Source organism: Trachypithecus francoisi, unplaced genomic scaffold, assembly GCF_009764315.1.
Source record: "Trachypithecus francoisi isolate TF-2019V2 unplaced genomic scaffold, Tfra_2.0 Contig01440, whole genome shotgun sequence".
Taxonomy (NCBI): Eukaryota; Metazoa; Chordata; class Mammalia; order Primates; family Cercopithecidae; genus Trachypithecus; species Trachypithecus francoisi.
In genome coordinates this window covers 17858014-17878637 of record NW_022681431.1, presented here as the reverse complement: position 1 = coordinate 17878637, position 20624 = coordinate 17858014, and the positions used below count along the sequence as shown (strand labels likewise).

General features: G+C 41.8%; 1 protein-coding gene across 2 annotated transcripts in view; it reads right to left on the bottom strand.

Moving 5' to 3' along the window:
• Nucleotides 1–5514: 5514 nt before the first annotated feature.
• DCTN6 (dynactin subunit 6) overlaps nucleotides 5515–20624 on the bottom strand; it is a 30274-nt gene continuing 15164 nt past the window's right edge. For both annotated transcript variants that reach the window (XM_033229984.1, XM_033229993.1), the window contains 5 exons: nucleotides 15865–15970; nucleotides 13007–13095; nucleotides 10237–10284; nucleotides 8748–8890; nucleotides 5515–6290 (listed from right to left, as the gene is read on the bottom strand). In XM_033229984.1, coding sequence (XP_033085875.1) covers nucleotides 6192–6290; nucleotides 8748–8890; nucleotides 10237–10284; nucleotides 13007–13095; nucleotides 15865–15970 — 485 coding nt within the window. In that variant the 3' untranslated portion in view covers nucleotides 5515–6191. The remainder of the gene's footprint in view (nucleotides 6291–8747; nucleotides 8891–10236; nucleotides 10285–13006; nucleotides 13096–15864; nucleotides 15971–20624) is intronic.

Below are 20624 nucleotides of genomic sequence, written 5' to 3'. Positions count from 1 at the left end.
CATCGGGTACCCCTTTGGGTAATTCTTATTGAATTCAATGGGAAGATCAAACAACTCTTTTAAAATTTCCCTATTGTTTTGCCAGGTAGGAGTGAAGAGTACTTTCCTTCAGCCCTCCTGAAGTTTCAATTAATCCAAGTCTATGAAATGAACTGACAAGAGGCTGATTAACAGAAAAGGGACACACATTTAGTACATGTGTTACTGGAAAGGGATCCCCTTCCAGATCACAAGAGAGGCTTCTCAGACCTCGCACAACAAAGAATGCAGGGTGAGTCCACAGAATAAAGTGAAAGCAAGTTTATTAAGAAAGTAAAGGAATAAAGAATGGCTACTCCATAGGCAGAGCAGTGGCATGGGCTGCTCGACTGAGGATGCTTATAGTTATTTCTTGATTATATGCTAAATGAGGGGTGGATTATTCATGAGTTTTCTGGGAAAGGGGTGGATAATTCCTAGAACTGAAAGGTCCTCCCCTTTTTAAACCATATAGGGTAATTTTCTGATGTTGCTATGGCATCTATAAACTGTCATGGCACTGGTGGGAGTGTCTTTTATCACGCTAATGCATTATAATGATAATGAGCAGTGAGCACGACCAGGGGTCACTTTGGCCGCCATCTTAGTTTTGGCAGATTTTGGTCGGCTTCTTTACCACATGCTGTTTTATCAGCAAGGTCTTTGTGACCTATATCTTGTGCTGACCTCCTATGTCACCCTATGACTTAGAATACCTTAACCCCCTGGGAATGCAGCCCAGTAGGTCTCAGCCTCATTTTATCCAGTCCCTACTCAAGATGGAGTCCCTCTGGTTCAAACACCTCTGACACATGCATGGAAGCATCACAGGAAAGTAAGTCCTCAATACCCAATGAGATTTAGAAGCTATATCCCCTTCTCCATAGGGGAGAGGGAAGTGGGGGATGTAGGCAACTTTTAGAGGAAAAGTAAATAGTTTTTAGGGAAGATGAATGGAGACAAAGAACAGATAATGGTGTGGGATGAAGTTCATCTGGACTCTGGATGTGGTGTTTGACTTTCAGTCTCTTCAGTGATGAGTTTACTCTTCCTTGGTTGATGAAAAACAAGGGAAAGGATAGAATACAATTGTGTTCTCTTCTGGCAGATCTTTAGGTAGATAAGGAAACCTCAAAGAAAAGCCTCTTCTGGCATCTGCTGATTCCCAAGTACCTTCAATATAAAATAATCAGCGTACCAAGGTGCCATATTTGGGGGTGATGACCCCTGGACTCTTTCAGTCTCATGTAGTTGAAGAACTTAAAGACAGGCAAAGCCTTTAGGAAAGGTGAATCCACATCTGTTTTCCCTATTTGCATTTAGGAAGCCCACTGAATTATAGAGTATCTACCTTAAAAGGTTTAGTCTTCCAATAAAGCAATGGAGAATGTGCTTAAGATCATGAACTCTGGAGCCAGAATGCCACTTACTAGCTGAGTGGACTTTTGGCAGTTACTTAACCTCTTTGTGCCTCAATTTCCAGTTCTGCAAAATAAGGCTATATAGTAATATCACCTACCTCATTAATACAGTTAAATGAAATAATGTGCAATTAATGAGTTACACGTAAACTGCTTTTAACAGTGCTTGGTATGTAGTCAGCTCTACGCAAGCTTAATGCGATTTTTTAAAAAGTCAGACTTGACAAAGTATATTAGGGTTAAGAATAGTTCTTGTATTATTTCTCCCGCTCAGTATTCTTGTCTCTCAAGGTTTTTGTTAATAGTTTCTGTTAAGCCTCAACAAGTTAAACTGATGCTTAATGAAATTTATGTTATATTTAAAGGAAAGTAATCTAAATTTCTAAGAAGATAGGTGTGGCTAAATAAAAAATATTTGGTCTTTGTCCCTGGTCCCTGGCACAGAGTTTCTCAAGCCCTTGGAAATTACTGGGTTTTTTTTTTTGAGACGGAGTCTTGCCCTCAGGAGGAGTGCAGTGGTGCCATCTTGGGTCACTGCAACCTCCGCCTCCCGAGTTCAAGCAATTCTGCCTCAGCCTCCCAAGTAGTTGGGATTACAGATGCTCACCACCATGCCTGGCTAATTTTTGTATTTTTAGTAGAGATGGGGTTTCACCATGTTGGCCAGGCTGGTCTTGAACTCCTAACCTTAAGTTATCTGCTTGCCTCAATCTCCCAAAGTGCTGGGATTGCAGGCGTGAGCCACCATGCCTGACCAGAATGTACCATCTTTTGTATGCTAATGAGAACATATGACTAGAGGATCAGAACTCTCAGCCCTGACCCACAAACTCCAGGGAGGTTAGAGGGACTACACACTGGATCATAAAAACTCCTGAATGATTAGATTTGGAAAGCTTCCAGGCTGGTGCTGTGCTGGGAGGCTGACGTGCTCAAAGAAGGAATGGAAACCGTGCCATCCCATCCCATCTCATGGCCTTGGCATTTCTTCCTTTCAGTTGTTCCTGAGTTGTACCCTTGTAATACATCTGCAGTAGTGAACACACACTTTCCTGAGTTCTCTGAGTCATTCTAGAGAATTACTGAGCCTGAGGGATCATGGGAATACCCCAATTTGGAGTTGGCTGGACAGAAGTATGGGTAGTTTGGGCACCCTATTTGATGCTGACAAATGAAGTGGGGGTAGTTCTATGGGAGTGTGGGGTCTGGGCTAACTCCAGATAGCATCAGAACTGTACTGAATTGCTGGACATTCAGTTAGTGTTGGAGAATCGGTTGCTGGTGTTGGAAAAACCACACATTTGGTGTCAGAAAACACTACACAATGGGGTTTCAAGTGGATAAGATGACCTCTGATGACATCATGTGCCATGGCAATTAATATACAGCAGTCCTTCCCAAAGTCATCTTCCTCCCAGTGTGGAGACTCTCTAAAGAGATGCTGATAGTGCACTAGGAGAAACCCAGATGTACATGGATGTGTGTGTACATGCTGGGGTTTAAAAATATGAGCATGGGCTGGGCATGGTGGCTCACGCCTGTAATCCCAGCACTTTGGGAGGCGGAGGCAGGTGGATCACCTTAGGTCAGGAGTTCGAAACCAATATAGTTCAAACCTATAACATGGCGAAACCCCGTCTCTACTAAAAATACGAAAATTAGCTGGGCATGGTGGCACACGCCTGTAGTCCCAGCTGCTTGGGAGGCTGAGGCAGGAGAATCACTTGAACCCGGGAGGCAGAGGTTGCAGTGAGCCGAGATCATGTCACTGCACTGCAGCCTGGGTGACAGAGCAAGACTGTCTCAAAATAAATAAATAAATAAATAAAATTAAAAAATAAAAATATGAGCATGAACTCTTTGATGCCATTCCTTTTAAAAGGTAGAGCCTAATTCGCCATCCTTTCAGTGTAGAATGGACTTAGTGACTCAGTTCTAACAAATCAAATTCAGTGGAAATGATCGTGTACAACTTCAGAGACTAGGTCATGAAAGGCCCTGTGGCTTCTGTCCTCTCTGGGATCACTCATTCTGGAGAAAGCCAGCTGCCATGTCAAGAGAACACCCAGGCAGCCCTGTAGAGAGGCTCATGTGATGATGAACTAAGGCCTTCTGGCAACAACCATGTTAGTGCGCCATCTTGGAAATGGATACTGCAGCCCCAGCATCAGCTAAGACATACACAGATTCTTGATTCTCAGAAACTGAGTGAGCTAATAAGATGTGTGTTGTTTTAGTTTTGGGGGTAATTTGTTACACAGCATACATAACTACTACAGTGTGTGCTTATGGATGAAGTGAAGTTTCATCACTGTTTCCAGACCTTACACTATTCAATTGGCGAAGATCCATCATCTTGACCAAAGAGCTAGTGCCAGATTGCAATAAGATGATTTGATAAAATGGTTTCTCTCTTTTCCCTGTCCAGTTACTACCTCATGTCACACAGATGTCTGGGTTCTCCTAACCACTTAGCTTATTTGTCTAGAATATTTGGGATGCAGTTTGAGTGTAGTCTCAAGTGAGACAGAGTGCCACTAGGAGAAGGCTGACAGCCTGGCTATGCAGAAGCCCCAAAGAGTGAAGTTTGCAGTTATCTGTCTGAGCTTTGGTTCTCTATCCTGAAGAATCAGAAACTATGTTTCATTAGAATAGTCAGAAATTCATAGACTAAACTGACAAACTTGGGGGCAGAACCACACAAACAAAATTCACGAGACTGACGTATAAACTAGAGAATTTCTCTAAATTTACTATGTGCAGAATGAAATTTTGGTGCCCTTATGCAGAATTCTCCCTCTTCCTGAACAATAATAGCTTAAAGGCCATATTAACAATCAGAAGATGGTTCAGTTAGACTTGTAATTAGTGCCAAAAGAAGTGGCAAGTCTCAAGGTATGTTCTCCCTAGGCCACATACCTTGGGTCTTGATAAACTAGTCCTAACTGAAGTAGAGAACACTTTGGGTCACTGAATTACTCACATTTCTTGGATGCAGGACTTCCTTTTCATGGATAACACTGTATATACACTGTCATATTTTGTTTCTTCAAATCCCATTTTGGTGAGTTGATAATTTTGGTTATTTTCTTTCCTCAAATGAGTTAATATCATGTAATAACCTACAGTGTACCTGGGAAGCACTGAGACTCTCCTCACTATGTGTTGATTCTCTGGTGATTTCTTCTTATCAAGTCCTTAGAAGGCATCTCACTGTTGCCCCACATAGTACCTGTGTAGTTTGGAAAGGCCATTTACTTAGCATATCAGAGCCTGTCCAGAGAGAATACATTAGAACCAGTATAGAATTTCAAAGACTGTCTTGTAATTTCTGATTTCTTTTATCTAGAAAATTTCCATGATCAACAACATTCTGAACTGATCACCAGGGGGTTGAAAAATGAATAAATAGCAGTTAACAGAAATAGGGCATTTATGTTCTCCTTTTCAAAAGCTCAATGTTCCATCCACTACAGTATAGTTTTCCAAGTTTAGTCATGAGTATTCTTACCAAAATCATTCCAATTTTGAACAATTGGGCTAATTTGCGCTGTCAGTTTCAGAAATTCAAAAATATATTTTTCTCTATTCACAATTAAAAATTAAATTTTGAGTCAGGAGTTTGAGACCAGCCTTGGCAACACAGCAAGATCCTGTCTCCACAAAAAGTTAAAAAACATAAAAAAGCCAGGTATGGTGGCTTATGCCTGCAGTCCCAACTACTCAAGAGGCTGAGGCAGGAGGATCACTTCAGCTTGAGGAGGTCAAGTGACCCATGCGAGCAAAGACTGTGCCACTGCACTCCAGCCTAGGTAAGAGAGTGAGATCCTTGTCTCTAAAATAAATAAATAAAAATTAAATTTTGAGAAAATATCTTAGTATTTTAGTATCTTAGTATTAGTCAGTATCTACTAATTCAAAAGTTGAGAAGTATGTTCCAGTAAATGTATACTTGAATTACCTTAAAAATTTGGAATTATAAAATTCTCAACATCTTGCTCACTACAGACAATAGAATAATAAAGCTCAATGATGAGTGATTAGTACTATGCTAAAATATTAACAATTTCAGAAATTTGTATAAATTTCAAAATTTATTTTAGTTTCACTGTCCTCAGAAACCCAAGAATGCCACTTATTTGTATTCTACTGAAGACATCTTTCCCTGATTTTGTTTCACCAAAAAGAAAAAAAACCGTTATTTTTCTTAAAAACAAAGTGAAGTCTAAATTAATTCAATAGCTACTGAAGTTTCACCTGAAATTTTAAACAGCTACAAATCCACAAGAGGAAAAAGTAAACACATTAGCTTTAATACAACTAGTACACAATAAAAATTAAGAGAAAAGATTAATTCAAATAGAAAACCTGATTATGCCCACTAAAGGCGCTGTTATCAGCCTTTTTATTCAGTTTAGTCTATGCTAGAATGTAAATACATAACAGTATGTCTTTTCTTGTCATGGGTAGTCTTTCACATAACTAAAATTTGTGGCAGCAGTTTATACAACAAAAGAAAAGCTAAATCTGTAAATTATCAGAAAAGAAGCAAGGATATATGAAAATAATACATTTATATAAATTACAAAGGACAATTACAATGAAACTCCATTAGTTTCCTCTCAACCCAATTTTACAAAATACAGTGAACACGTATTATTCTGTGCATTGTTAAGAGTGCCTAAACACTGTGGGCCCATTCAAAAGACAGTGGTCAAAGACCAAATGTTATCTTCATGGCATATACTGTTCTTAGTTCTTTACTGGAGTTGAGCTTCCTTTCATAGTCTTCTTTAGGTGGTGGTAATTTGGCAAGATTTTCATCAAGAAATCCAGCTGTAGTGTCTGGGGCTAAAAACATAAGGTAATTAAAGCTGACTGGCAGAAAGCAAAGTCAAGAGTACCACGCAGCGACCAGGCGTGGTGGCTCATGCCTGTAATCTCTGCACTTTGGGAGGCCCAGAGAGCAGGATGATTAGAGCCCAGGAGTTCCAGACCAGCCTGAGCAACATAGGGAGATCTTGTCACTACAAAAAAGTAAAAAATTAGCTGTGTGTGGTGGCACGCCCCTGTATCATAGCTACTTGGGAGGCTGAGGTGGAAGCAGGGCGGGGCGGGGGGGTGCAGGTGGATTGAGCCCAGGAGGTTGAGGCTGCAGTGAGCCATGGTTGTGCCTCTGCACTACAGCCTGGGTGACAGAGCCAGACCCTGTCTCAAAAAAAAAAAAAAAAAAAAAGTTCCAGGTAGCAATGGTTATTAATAAATAAGTTGTGGAATTACAGGTGATTTTCATTGACTCATTTTTGCTTACCTGCTCTTTTTTTTAAATTTATAATGAACATATGCTAACTCTAGTTACAAGAAAAAGCCAACAGATTTTATATATTTATATAAAAACATACAGAAGTCACTTTTCAAACTCGCTTTTGTAGATTTCATCTTGGCTTCTGAGAAGTTAAAAAGTTCCGATTACAGAAGACGACATAATTAAAACACCCAGAGTATTTTGTTTTCCACGTGACCTACAGAGCCACACAGCTGAGGTGTACTTGGGTACACCTGTCTGATCTTCACTCTTTATATATTAGTACTGCCCAGATTTTCCTGACTGTAAAACTCACTGCAGTACTTGTAAAAAATATAGCTTTTTAGGCCCCTGCCCTAGCACTGTGACTCAATAAGTTCGGGGAATCTTTATTTTTAATAAAGACCTCTATATAGTCCTTATGATTAGTGAAATGTGGAAGACAATATTGCGTATTATAAAATAATAAGTTTCAGATATTCTTGCTCACTTAATTCTAATCTCCCTTCCCCAACACCAGCTTCATTTCCCAGTCTTCAGTCATTTTTGCTGTTATGTAGAAAGTAAAAAAATGACTAGATTTGGCCTTATTTCCTTTTTAGTCTATAGAGTAATACTTGCTTATAATAATAAGAATAATGAAGCCAAACATTACAGAAATAGAGTAACCCAGAAAGAACTGGAGTTTTGATTCCTGATAAAATATGGCTAAGAATCAGAGGCATAGTTATGTTTTGAAACTACTCTTTTTTTTTTTTTTTTTTTTTTTTTTGCGACAGCTCCTCACTCTGTCAGCCAGGCTGGAGTGCAGTGGTACAGAGCTTACTGCAGCCCTGACCTCCTGGGCTCAAGCGATTCTCCCACCTCAGCCTCCCAAGTAGCTGGGGCTATAGGTGAATGCCACCAGGCCCAACTGATGATTTTTTATGGTCTCATGATGTTGCCCAGGCTGGTCTTGAACTCCTTCCTGGGCTCAAGTGATCTGCCTGCCTTGGCCTCCCACAGTGCTTGAAACTATTTTCTTTAGTGGGAAGAAAAGGAGGCTAGGTAACTGAAGAAATATACATCGAATGTGCCAAGCAATGAGGCTCAGAACTGCAATACAAATGTCTTACGTCCAAAGGAAGCCCAAATGCCCTTTTTCATCTCCTACTCTAATATTAAACTCCAGATATTTACTCTACATTATTCTTGATCTGAGTTTCTAGGAGGAGATAATTTTTCAAGCCAGGAAAATATCCAAACACACTTTCTTATTCACAAACTGTGTTTATTATGAAGCTATGGCAATAAACTAAATAGACACACCCCAGGTAGAGGCACAGGATAAATGTAGTATGGTCATTCCTTAAATTTGAAGACTGATATTTTAGGAGTAAATCAATATGGCTTGTACGGTTTGTTTACGCATTGTCAGTGACAATGCATGAGACCAAGAATAACATTTCTGGATCTTTTCTCATAACTGACTTGTCATCGTCATCCTTGTATATATTTTTGATATTAACCTAAAAACTGAACTGCAATTAAATCCTGGTTTCAGGGATTGAACTGCAGTTAAATCCTGGTTTTTCGGGATGTTTCTCATTGTTTTCTTTTTATTTATTTATTTTTTGAGTTGGGGTCTCTGTTGCTCAGGCTGGAGTGCAGTAGCATGATCTTGGCTCATGGTAATCTCACACTCAAGCATTATCTTCCCACCTCAGCCTCCTCAGTAGCTGGGCTATAGTCATGCCCCACCACACCTGGCTAAGTTTTTCTAGTTTTTGTAGAGACAGAGTCTCACCATGTTGCCCAGGCTGGTCTTAAATTCCTGGCCTCAAGTCATCCTCCTGCCTCGGCCTCCCAAGTGCTAGGATTCCAGGCATGAGTCATTGAGCCTAGCCTCTTTTATTTTAATTATGTTCTTCTTAAATAGTGTACCTGCTGCCTCATGAAGACAATTACATTGTATTTTGGGAAAATTAGCAGACAGAACTCTTTTTAAAGAGAGGTTCTAGTACCTGCGGTCGCTCAGTCTGCACCCGACGAAGGCAGTCTGCACCATAGATCACCATATTCTCAGGGATGACTTCAAATGTATTTAGGTTGCAACAAGCCCCAATGATGCAGCCACTTGTCAATATTACATTTCTGCCTACATATGCTGCAATGAAAACATAGAAAGAACTGCAACTTAAGACATCAAATGATTGCAACACTTTTTTTCCTAAGATGATTTAGGTATAAAAATGTAAACTGGCCTTAAGAAAAAAGTTAAAGAAAATACATCAGTCTGGAGTTTGTATGGACAACACAGAGGCAGGCAGTACAAGCCAGGGTCAGATGGATTCAAAATGGAGCTCTGGTGCTATTTGTGTGACCTTGGGAAAGTCACTGCAAAGTCTCTAAGCTCAAGTTCATCTATAAAACAAAGAGGCCACTCTACTTCACCGTTTAAGGAATAAATGCAAGAACAGATGTAAAGTGATGAGCACAGGTTTGAAACACAGTAAGCATAAACAGAAAATGCTGATGATAATAGTGATCATTGATAATCCAAATTAAAATAAAAGTCATTAAGTAGATTAACACAAAGTATCATTTTATTATTATTATTATTATTATTTTTTTTTTTTTTTGAGACGGAGTCTCGCTGTGTCGCCCAGGCTGGAGTGCAGTGGCGCGATCTCGGCTCACTGCAAGCTCCGCCTCCCGGGTTCCCGCCATTCTCCCGCCTCAGCCTCCGAGTAGCTGGGACTACAGGCGCCCGCCACCGCGCCCGGCTAGTTTTTTGTATTTTTAGTAGAGACGAGGTTTCACCGTGTTAGCCAGGAGGGTCTCGATCTCCTGACCTCGTGATCCGCCCGCCTCGGCCTCCCAAAGTGCTGGGATTACAGGCTTGAGCCACCGCGCCCGGCCTCATTTTATTATTTAAAAAAGCAGCATTTTCTTTCATGCCACTCAGGACCAAGAAAGATAACCCACTATTCTAAAGAACTGTCATCATCCAGGTTCTTTCTGGACCTTGGTGGGACAAGCTCTTGAAGTTGCTTCCTAGTAGTGACACTGACTTTACGTAATCTCCTGTCTGGTCCCACTTACAAGCTCATGATATTGGTTTCTGATTGGTTAGGGAAAAGTATTTCTGAAATTAAAGAAAGCAACTGCTAGAGACACTGTGATTTTTCCCCTCCTTTAATTCTACAACAACACTAACCAACTAAAATTTCAGAGACTAGTATTTAGTAGAAACCTTTTCTGAATCTTTCATTTAAACTTTATGGTTTAATTCAATCCTGTACACAGCTGATTTTAAATTTAATGTATTTAACATTACCAGACAACCACATAACCAGATTAGGTTCCTTACTGGCAAAGAATTAGTTTGCCAGCTATTGTAGCCCCCTTCCAAGCACACCACCTTGCCAGTTTGTATTAGGTTGTTTCCCAGGACAACACAAAGAGAAAAGAGGTCACTGCTTTGACAATAAAACTCTGAACATAGCTTACCTTTTGATTCAATGACATTATTATCTCCCATCTTCATAGCTTGGGAATCTGTAAGCCAGAGTTAGGTAAATACTATAAATATGTTCACCTTTAGTCCCCACTAACACAGTATGTTTTTATATTGCACTGGGACAAAGGACAGAGGTGTCAGATGGGCCATGCAGGCTCACCCTCACCAGAACTCTTTGCTCTGGGCAATCTGTGGTAATGGTTTAATCTTTAAACATAAATATCTCTAGGTATAAATAAATGACTTGTTTTTGAAGAAACGAGTACCTTATACCCTGATTTTATGAGTATTTTCATAATTTTTTCAAGATAATTAAAATTATCCATCACCCAATCATTTAAACACTGTTAAATTTTGATATATCTTTATATAAATATATAGAATTTCCTGTATATAAGTGGGAATCATACTGTATAAACTTTTTTTTTTTTTTTTTTTTTTTTGAGGCGGAGTCTCGCTCTGTCGCCGGGACTGGAGTGCAGTGGCCGGATCTCAGCTCACTGCAAGCTCCGCCTCCCGGGTTTACGCCATTCTCCATTCTCCTGCCTCAGCCTCCCGAGTAGCTGGGACTACAGGCGCCCGCCACCTCGCCCGGCTAGTTTTTGTATTTTTAGTAGAGACGGGGTTTCACTGTGTTAGCCAGGATGGTCTCGATCTCCTGACCTCGTGATCCGCCCGTCTCGGCCTCCCAAAGTGCTGGGATTACAGGCTTGAGCCACCGCGCCCGGCCAAACTTTTTTTTTTTTTTTTGAGACAGAATCTCGCTCTGTAGCCCAGGCTGGAGTGCAGTGGCCGGATCTCAGCTCACTGCAAGCTCTGCCTCCCGGGTTTACGCCATTCTTCTGCCTCAGCCTCCCGAGTAACTGGGACTACAGGCGCCCGCCACCTCACCAGGCTAGTTTTTTGTATTTTTTAGTAGAGACAGGGTTTCACCGTGTTAGCCAGGATGGTCTCGATCTCCTGACCTCGTGATCTGCCCGTCTCGGCCTCCCAAAGTGCTGGGATTACAGGCTTGAGCCACTGCACCCGGCCAATAAACTTTTATAGGTTATTCAGTTCACTTAAATTTGCAAGCATTATTCCACGCTATTAACATCTTTAGGCCAGGGAGGGTGGCTCACATCTGTAACCCCAGCACTCTGGGAGGCCAAGGTGGGAGGATTGCTTGGGCCTCGGGGTTCAAGGGCCAGCTTGGGCAACAGAGTGAGACACCATCTCTACCAAAAGTAAAATTAGCTGGGCACGATGCTGTTCGCCTATAATCCCAGCTACTTGGGAGGCTGAGATGGGAGGAATGCTTGAGTCTAGAAGCTGAGGTTGCAGTAAGCTATGATTGTGCCACTGCATGCCAGCCTGGGTGACACAGCAAGATCCTGTCTCAAAAAAGATAAAATAAAATATTTGAGAACATAATTTTAAAAGACTGATTAATGGTCCTAGTGGTTTTATGCTCATAGTTCAATTTATTTAAATATCTTGCTATCGTTGAACATTTAGATTTTTCCTTCTAAATATTTTCTACTATATATTGTATGTTTTGCTGACACCGTAAGATTCTACTATCTTTTTTTTTTCAATCTTTTTGAGACGGAGTTTCGGTTCACTTGTTGCCCAGGCTGGAGTGCAATGGCGCAATCTCGACTCACCACAACCTCCGCCTCCCAGGTTCAAGTGATTCTCCTGCCTCAGCCTCCCGAGTAGCTGGGATTACAGGCATGCGCCATCACACCCGGCTAATTTTGTATTTTTAGTAGAGACGGGGTTTCTCCATGTTGGTCAGCTGGCCTCAAACTCCCAACTTCTGGTAATCCGCCCGCCTCGGCCTCCCAAAGTGCTGGGATTACAGGCATGAGCCACCGCGCCTGGCCTGATTTTACTATCTTTTTAGAGTACTAAACTAAGCAAAAGAACTGGAGACATTCTGGGGGAGGGGGAAAGACAACACATGAATAATGGAATATTTTCACCCCTCCACACCATTTTCTTGAATCAGACAATGTGTTGTCTACCTAAACCTATATAGGAGACACACTGACAAAGTTGGGATTCTTCAATCAAGAAGGAAGCCAGCATTGCTGTTTCTATGTTTATTGTCACTTAGCCATTGCTACCTGTCAACCAGCAAAAGAAGTGGTTACTTTCAAAGTGCTGAGCTAAAGATATGTGTGTGTCTGCGTTTGTCTAAAAATGGCATACTTACTTTATTGACTTATTTACAGGAACAGAAGGGACCATTTAAAAAATATATACTATTCAAAAAGTCTGTTCAAAGAGCTACGTGACCTACTTTTATTTTTATTTTTATTCTTTTTTGAGATGGAGTCTCGCTCTGTCACCCAGGCTGGAGTGCAGTGGCACAATCTTGGCTCACTGCAACCTCCGCCTCCTGAGTTCAAGCAATTCTCCTGCCTCAGCCTCCTGAGTAGCTGGAATTTCAGGCATGCGCCACCGTGCCCAGCTAATTTTTGTAATTTTTTTTTTTTAATAGTAGAGATAGGGTTTCAACATGTTGGCCAGGCTGGTCTTGAACTCCTGGCCTCAAGTGATCTGCCCACTTCGGCCTCCCACAGTGCTGGGATTACAGGCATGAGCTACCGCACCCAGCCTGGATGACCTACTTTTAAAAATGTAATTATAATATATATTATGAATGTAAGTATATTTGATAGACAAATTGTGACAGTTTTACAATTTCTACAGAAGACTTAGGTACTAAAGGACAGCCAGGAATTATTTATGGTAGATTATTGTAAAGGATACAACAGCCAACTTCAAACACATTATTGGTGCCAATGATCATAGGTTTTGGTTCTGGATCTTCAGTGTCAGGAGTGATATTATCTGGGTAACTGTAAAAAGAAGAAACAAATCATCCAAAAAGTCAGTAACACGATAAGCAATCTTCTTCCCATTTTCGAATTTGGGTGAATTCTTTAAATTTTACCTACATCAAGCTTAAAAGATATGACTATGTAAGTTATTTCTTTTTTTGTTGTTGGTTTTTTTTTTTTTTGATATGGAATCTCACTCTATCACCCAGGCTGGTGCAGTGGTGCCATCTTGGCTCACTGCAACCTCCATCTCCCGGGTTCAAGAGATTCTCCTCCCTCAGCCTCCCAAGTAGCTGGGACTACAGGCACGTGCCACTAGGCCCGGCTAATTTTTGTATTTTTGTAGAGATGGGGTTTCAACATGTTGCCCAGGCTGGTCTCGAACTGATCTCAGGTGATCCACTAGTCAGGGCCTCCCAAAGTGCTGGGATTACAGGCGTGAGCTACCACGCCCAGCCTATGTAAGTTATTTCTTGTACCATATGACCCAGCCATCCCACTACTGGGTATACACCCAAAGGATTATAAATTACTCTACTACAAAGACACATGCACACGTTTGTTTATTGCGGCACTATTCACAATAGCAAAGACTTGGAATCAACCCAAATGTCCATCTGTGACAGACTGGATTAAGAAAATGTGGCACATATACACCATGGAATACTATGCAGCCATCAAAAAGGATGAGTTTGCGTCCTTTGTAGGACATGGATGCAGCTGGAAACCATCATTCTTAGCAAACTATCACAAGAAGAGAAAACCAAACACCGCATGTTCTCACTCATAGGTGGGAACTGAACAATGAGATCACTTGGACTCGGGAAGGGGAACATCACACACTGGGGCCTATCATGGGGAGGGGGGAGGAGGGAGGGATTGCATTGGGGAGTTATACATGATATAAACGTCATGCACATGTACCCTAGAACTTAAAGTATAATAAAAAAAAAAAAAAAAAAGTTATTTCTTAATTTAAGTCATTCATTCATCCTGTATGCTAGAGCAGGCTTGATTTTGAGTTGAAGAGAGCTACTGAAAAATGAAGAAGTCATTGGTGTGTAGAGAAGAACGGCCTCCCTTAGTTTATTTATTTTAGTTTATTTTATTTTTTGAGATGGAGTCTTGCTGTGTCGCTCAGGCTGTTTTGCAGTGGCACAATCTTGGCTCACTGCAACCGCCGCCTCCCAGCTTCAAGTGATTCTCCTGCCTCAGCCTCCCAAGTAGCTGGGACTACAAGGTTGGGTGCCACCATGCCCAGCTAATTTTTTTTTTTGTATTTTCAGTAGAGACGGGGTTTCACCATATTGGTCAGGCTGGTCTGAACTCCTGACCGCATTCATGATCCACCTACCTTGGCCTCCCAAAGTGCTGGGATTACCCGTGTGAGCCACCACACCCGGCCTACTTGAGTTTATTTTTTAAATTCAAAGTCCAGTGGGTCTTCTCCAGGACAAAGGAAAAAAGATGCTAGCTATCTTTTTAGGCTGTTAATTAGAATCAAAACCATGCCTAACTTGAAAATTTCCCACTCTTAATAATTATTTGGGATTGTGAAACATAAACAGATATTCACATAAAATAATTATTGCTATTAGTTAGCTAGTTGAAATACTTGGAAGATAAAATGTTTGTGTTCTAAGAGGAGAACGCCATTTTTAAATGGTGTTTTATCTCTGACAGTTGAGTTACTGCAGAATATAACTGCTGTTAATTGACTTACACTGAAGGTGCCAAATGTATTTTAAATCCTAAGTAAGCATTAAATCAGTCTTTTTCTGACAGTTAAATATTTTCTCAAGGTCTTTCTTACAAATTCCATACATGGTTGCTATAAATTAGGTATAAGCTTGAATTCCTTCCCAAAATTTTATCTAGAAAGAACTTATAAATGTTTATGAAAAATTCATGGGTTTTACAGTCTGGTTCACTATGATCATGCACATGTTCTAGTATTTTATTATTTTTTAATCATTACAGTTAAAAAATTGCCTCTAGGACTCCACATTTTTCTTTCTTTTTTTTTTTTTTTTTTTTTGAGACGGAGTCTCGCTCTGTCACCCAGGCTGGAGTGCAGTGGCCAGATCTCAGCTCACTGCAAGCTCCGCCTCCCAGGTTCACGCCATTCTCCTGCCTCAGCCTCCCGAGTACCTGGGACTACAGGCGCCGCCACCTCACCCGGCTAGTTTTTTGTATTTTTAGTAGAGACGGGGTTTCACCGTGTTAGCCAGGGTGGTCTCGATCTCCTAGACCTCGTGATCCGCCCATCTCGGCCTCCCAAAGTGCTGGGATTACAGGCTTGAGCCACCGCGCCCGGCCACATTTTTCAACTATAATTCTGGGTGTCACCTGTGCAAAACATGTGAAAAAATATATTAGAGTTAAATTCACATGTTTAGGCATGAGTAATAACATTTCAGCTAGAATCGAAAAATCCAAAAAAACTCTCTGCAAGGTGGTGGGCCCAGCACTTGGAGGCTTGAAGTGCTCAGGAAATGTTTGCTTAAGGAATGGGTGAGAAAGCCATATGTAAGGGGAAGATGACCAGGCCCAGCATCAAAGATTCTAGGCAGCTACTCAGCTCTCTCATCTTGGACAAGTCTTTTCCCTCATATGGTTTTTGGTTTGCTTCTTTACTTATGTTGAAAAAGACCCTTAATGTTTCTCTAGCTCTAAAATAGTAGGCCTCCTGGATGTCAGTTGAAAAGGTTCTTACAGACAGCTAAATTTAAGAAAAACCATTACCCATGGTCCTTGGTTCACAGTATGTATAAGAGTCTTACTCACGCATTTATGATAAGGGCCTGTTCTTCTATTAGGTTCCCTTCGCCAATCACTATTGGCCCAGCTTCTGCAATAATTCGTGCTTTAGGGTGGATCACTGTCCGAGGTCCTGTTAAAAATAGTTTGAGAAGAAATTAGTGGTGGAGGCTATGCTTCCAACATGAGGGTGGAAGGTGACTGAGGATGGGTGAGGCTGTTGGGAGGAACATTTTCTAAGTATGTGCCAGGCACCAAGCTAGGTACTTCACAGATACTATCTCCCGGGCTTTATCATCAGTAGTCAGGGCCAAGTTGCAAGCAAATGTGAGTGAAATGGCACAGGCACTATAGCCAGACAGCTCTGGCTCAGCCTCCACTCAGAAGCTTCCCATGATCTCAGTGGTGAAACAGAGGTGATGACAACACCAGTCCCACAGGGTTGCTGTAAGGGCTAGGGGTGATAATGTTGGGAGACACAGCATGTGACACAAAGTTGGCAATAAAAATTAATTCCTTCTTTTCCCTCAGCAAGGTAAGGCTCTCTTTGCTTAACATGCTCTGCTTTCTTATGTGAGTGTGCCTCTGAATTAGTCTTTTTATTACATAATTAAGAAGAAATATGGAGGCCGAGATGGGCAGATCGCTTGAGGTCAGGAGTTCGAGGTCAGCCTGGCCAACGTGGCAAAACCCCACCTTTACCAAAAAATACTAAAATGAGCCAGGCATGATGGTATGTGCCTGTAGTCCCAGCTACTTGGCAGGCTGAGGCAGGAGAATTGTGTGAACCCAGGAAGCAGAGGCTGCAGTGAGCTGAGATCATGCCACTGTACTCCAGCCTGGGTGACAGAGCAAGACTCTGTCTCAAAAAAAAAAAAAAAAAAAAAGGAGAAATATGGGTGGACAGAAGTCAGAAATTATGGGATCTAACAGCTTAGCTCCTCTGTCAGTGTCCCTACTACGAGTACACCTACTGAAAGGAGGCACAGCTTCTGCCGTCTGGCCCAGGATATGACTCAAACCAGTGAAAGCTGAAAAGGTTAAAGGGAGGCAGCAGAAGGACCCAAAGGTGATCACTGGAGTCCTAGGACTTTGGCGTGGGGAGCCCTGAGGCGATGCCTCCAGTCTCGAATTGAAGGGAACAGCCAGAGCCCTCATTACTCTCACTTCACCAGCACGGTACCCCGCCCTGAGCCTGGAATGCTAACACACTCCCTCCCAGCTTTATCTACCACAGGCTGAGGGTTCTGGTGATAATGAAACCACTGATGGGAAAACAATAGCCTCCTTCAGCCTCTCTCCAATACCCATCCCATGTACCCCTCAAGGCAATTTTTATGGGTAAACAAAAGCAGATGAAATAACTGACTCTGAAAGTAAGGGAGGGTGGACAGAAGTGTTGACGGAGGGGGTGGGGGATTAGGAAAGTGACACCGTCCAAGAAATTCAGTATGCAATTGTGTAAATTGGTTTTTTTTTTTAGAGACAGGGTCTCATTCTATCACCCAGGCCGGAGTGTAGTAGCGTGATCATAACTCCCTCCAGCCTTCAATTCCTGAGCTCAAGCAATCCTCCTGCCTCAGCCTCTTGAGCTGCTGGAACTACAGGCACATGCCACCACATCCAGCTAATTTTTAGAGATGGGGTCTCACTATGTTGCTCAGGCTGGTCTTGAACACTTGGCCTCAAGAAATCCTCCTGCCTCAGCCTCCCAAAATGCTGGGATTACAGGCGTGAGCCACTGTGCCCCACCTAATTATATAAATTGTCAATTCATGATTATTATCTGCCTGTGACAGCTGAGATGCCTCACTATATGATATGTGGCAACAAAAATAAATACATGTTATTTTTGTCCTTTTGAACTTTTTATCTTGAAAACTGGGAATGCTTAATATACACTCATTCACAAATGTACTAAAAATAAGGAGGTGTTTCTGGTGCCCAGAGAATTGGAGAGAACCTCAGGGACGCCTATTCTTTTTCCTGATGAGGAATTGCTGGAGGTTGATAAGGAGGGTGGGGGCCTAAAACAGGCTGCTCAGTCCAACACCCCAACATTTCTTATCAGGACGCACAGTCTGGTAAGAAATAACAAGAGAGTGGCCTTGATCTCTCAGTCACTTCTGGCTTTCCAAATCTTCAGCTTTTAAAGTAAAATTTCCCAGGCATATTCTCCTATTCAGGATGGAAGATTTCAGGATAGAAGATGGGATGGATCTCTGAGATCCCTGGGAAGCTTCTCAAGTTGAACATGAGTGTAAATGTGTGCATCTAATCTTTTACTTAAAACAAACAAAAAATATATATGCATATATACACACATATTCACAGATATATACATATTTATATAATAACATGATCATTACAAAAAATTCAAACAAAGCAAAAAGTGAAAGATCTTCTTATGCTAATCTCATTACCTAGAGGTAACTATTCTTAAAAGTTTGGGGTATATTATTCCAGATGTAAGCTCCACTGTACACTTAAGATATGTAAATATTGCTATGGGCGGTGGCTCATGCCTATAATCCCAGCACTTTGGGAGGCCGAGGTGGGTGGATCACTTGAGGTCAGCAGTTTGAGACCAGCCTACCTAACATGGTGAAACCCTGTCCCTACGAAAAATACAAAAAAATTAGCCAGGCATGGTGGTGCACACCTGTGGTCCGAGCTACTCAGGAGGCTGAGGTGGGAGGATCACTTGAACCTGGAAGGCGGAAGTTGCCATGAGCCAAGATCACACGACTGCACTCAGCCTGGGTGACAGAGTGAGACTCCGTCTCAAAAAAAAACAATAAAAAAAAAATCTGTAGGCCGGGCGCGGTGGCTCAAGCCTGTAATCCCAGCACTTTGGGAGGCCGAGACGGGCGGATCACGAGGTCAGGAGTTCGAGACCATCCTGGCTAACACGGTGAAACCCCGTCTCTACTAAAAAATACAAAAAGCTAGCCGGGCGAGGTGGCTGGCGCCTGTAGTCCCAGCTACTCAGGAGGCTGAGGCAGGAGAATGGCGTAAACCCGGGAGGCGGAGCTTGCAGTGAGCTGAGATCCGGCCACTGCACTCCAATCCCGGTGACAGAGCGAGACTCCGTCTCAAAAAAAAAAAAAAAAAATCTGTAAATATCACTCCATATAAGCTATATCTCATTAAAAAGTTTAAAAATAAATATGATTTGGAGAAAAATAGGCATTTTAAGCACACTTCTTTCAAACCAAGAAATAGCACCTGTTCTTCTACAATTTGTTTATTTCATGGTGATTTTTCCATGTAAGTATATCTAGATAGATATTCTTTTTAATGGCTGAAAAGTATCTCATTTTATATTAATATACCATAATTTATTTCACAGGTCCCTTAATAATGGCATTTTAGACATCCCACTTTCGGGGCTGAGGCCCTAAACAATAGGGAAACGAGCAGTGGATTTCTTTTAAAGGAGAAACTGTAAGGCTTCCAGCTGTGGGAACCAACTGAAACTTATAGTTTGCACCACACCAGGTTTATATTTTACGTCAAAATATTCTATGATAACAGGACACAATCTGCCTCTTTTAGGTTCTTTATAATCAAAGCCCCAGCCAGCCCCACCCCCCGCCTTGTCTAGAAAGTCTAGACACCGGACTCTATCACCTAAAGGTGACGTGCTTACTCTCACAAAGGCTTGTTTTCTCATCTATAAAAAGAAGAGATCTGTAACCCACTTCATTGGGCTGAAATCTGAATTATATGAAATAATGTTTGAAAGAGGGATTGTGGGGTCTGGACCATGGTTCTTAAAAAATGGGATATTTATCACTATTTACTACTAAGAGCTAATGCATAACTTTTTCATAGTAAGCAAAATAACGTTCTGGTCTGGGACACAGAAGAAAAAGAACCGCTTTGCACCTCTACTCATGTATCAGGGTAATACCTCCTGTTAGCCAAGGGGAAAAATTCCACACCACATGATCGGACAGTAAAAAGATTAACGAAAGTATTTCCATAACTAGCTTTAAAAATCTTAGCTATGGGGCTGAGCACAGTGGCTTACACCTGTAATCCCAGCACTTCAGGAGACTGAGGTGGGAGGACTACTTAAGGCCAGGAGTTCCAGACCAGCCAGGGCAATGAGTCACATCCCCTTCCCTACAAAATGAAAAATTAAAAAAAAAATTGGCCAGTTATGGTGGGGTGCATCTGTGGTCCCAACTACTTGGGAGGCTGAGGCAGGAGGATTGCTTGAGTCCAGGGGTTCAAGGCTACAGGGAACAATGATTGTACCACTGCACTCCAGCCTGGGCGACAGAGCAAGACACTGTCTCTGACAGTGTCTTTTTTTTTTCTCTGAGGGGGAAAAAAAAAAGATAGAAGGAAGTGATCGTCACGTCTGTGACAGAAAGCAGATCCTTTGCCACTGCTAGATAAGTAGCCAGAGACACTAGATATTCTGCTGATCATCAAGCTGTAGCTCTTGACAAGACAAAGATACCCCTGGGACCTGTGTGTTTCTTTAAAACTAACGAAAACAAGTGATAGTTTCATTTTTCCCTTTCAAAAATGACTAATCCATGTTTCTTTTTTTTTTTTTTTTTTTGAGACGGAGTCTCACTGTCACCCAGGCTGGAGTGCAGTGGCCGGATCTCAGCTCCCTGCAAGCTCCGCCTCCCGGGTTCACGCCATTCTCCTGCCTCAGCCTCCCAAGTAGCTGGGACTACAGGCGCCCGCCACGTCGCCCGGCTAGGTTTTTGTATTTTTTAGTAGAGACGGGGTTTCACCGTGTTAGCCAGGATGGTCTCGATCTC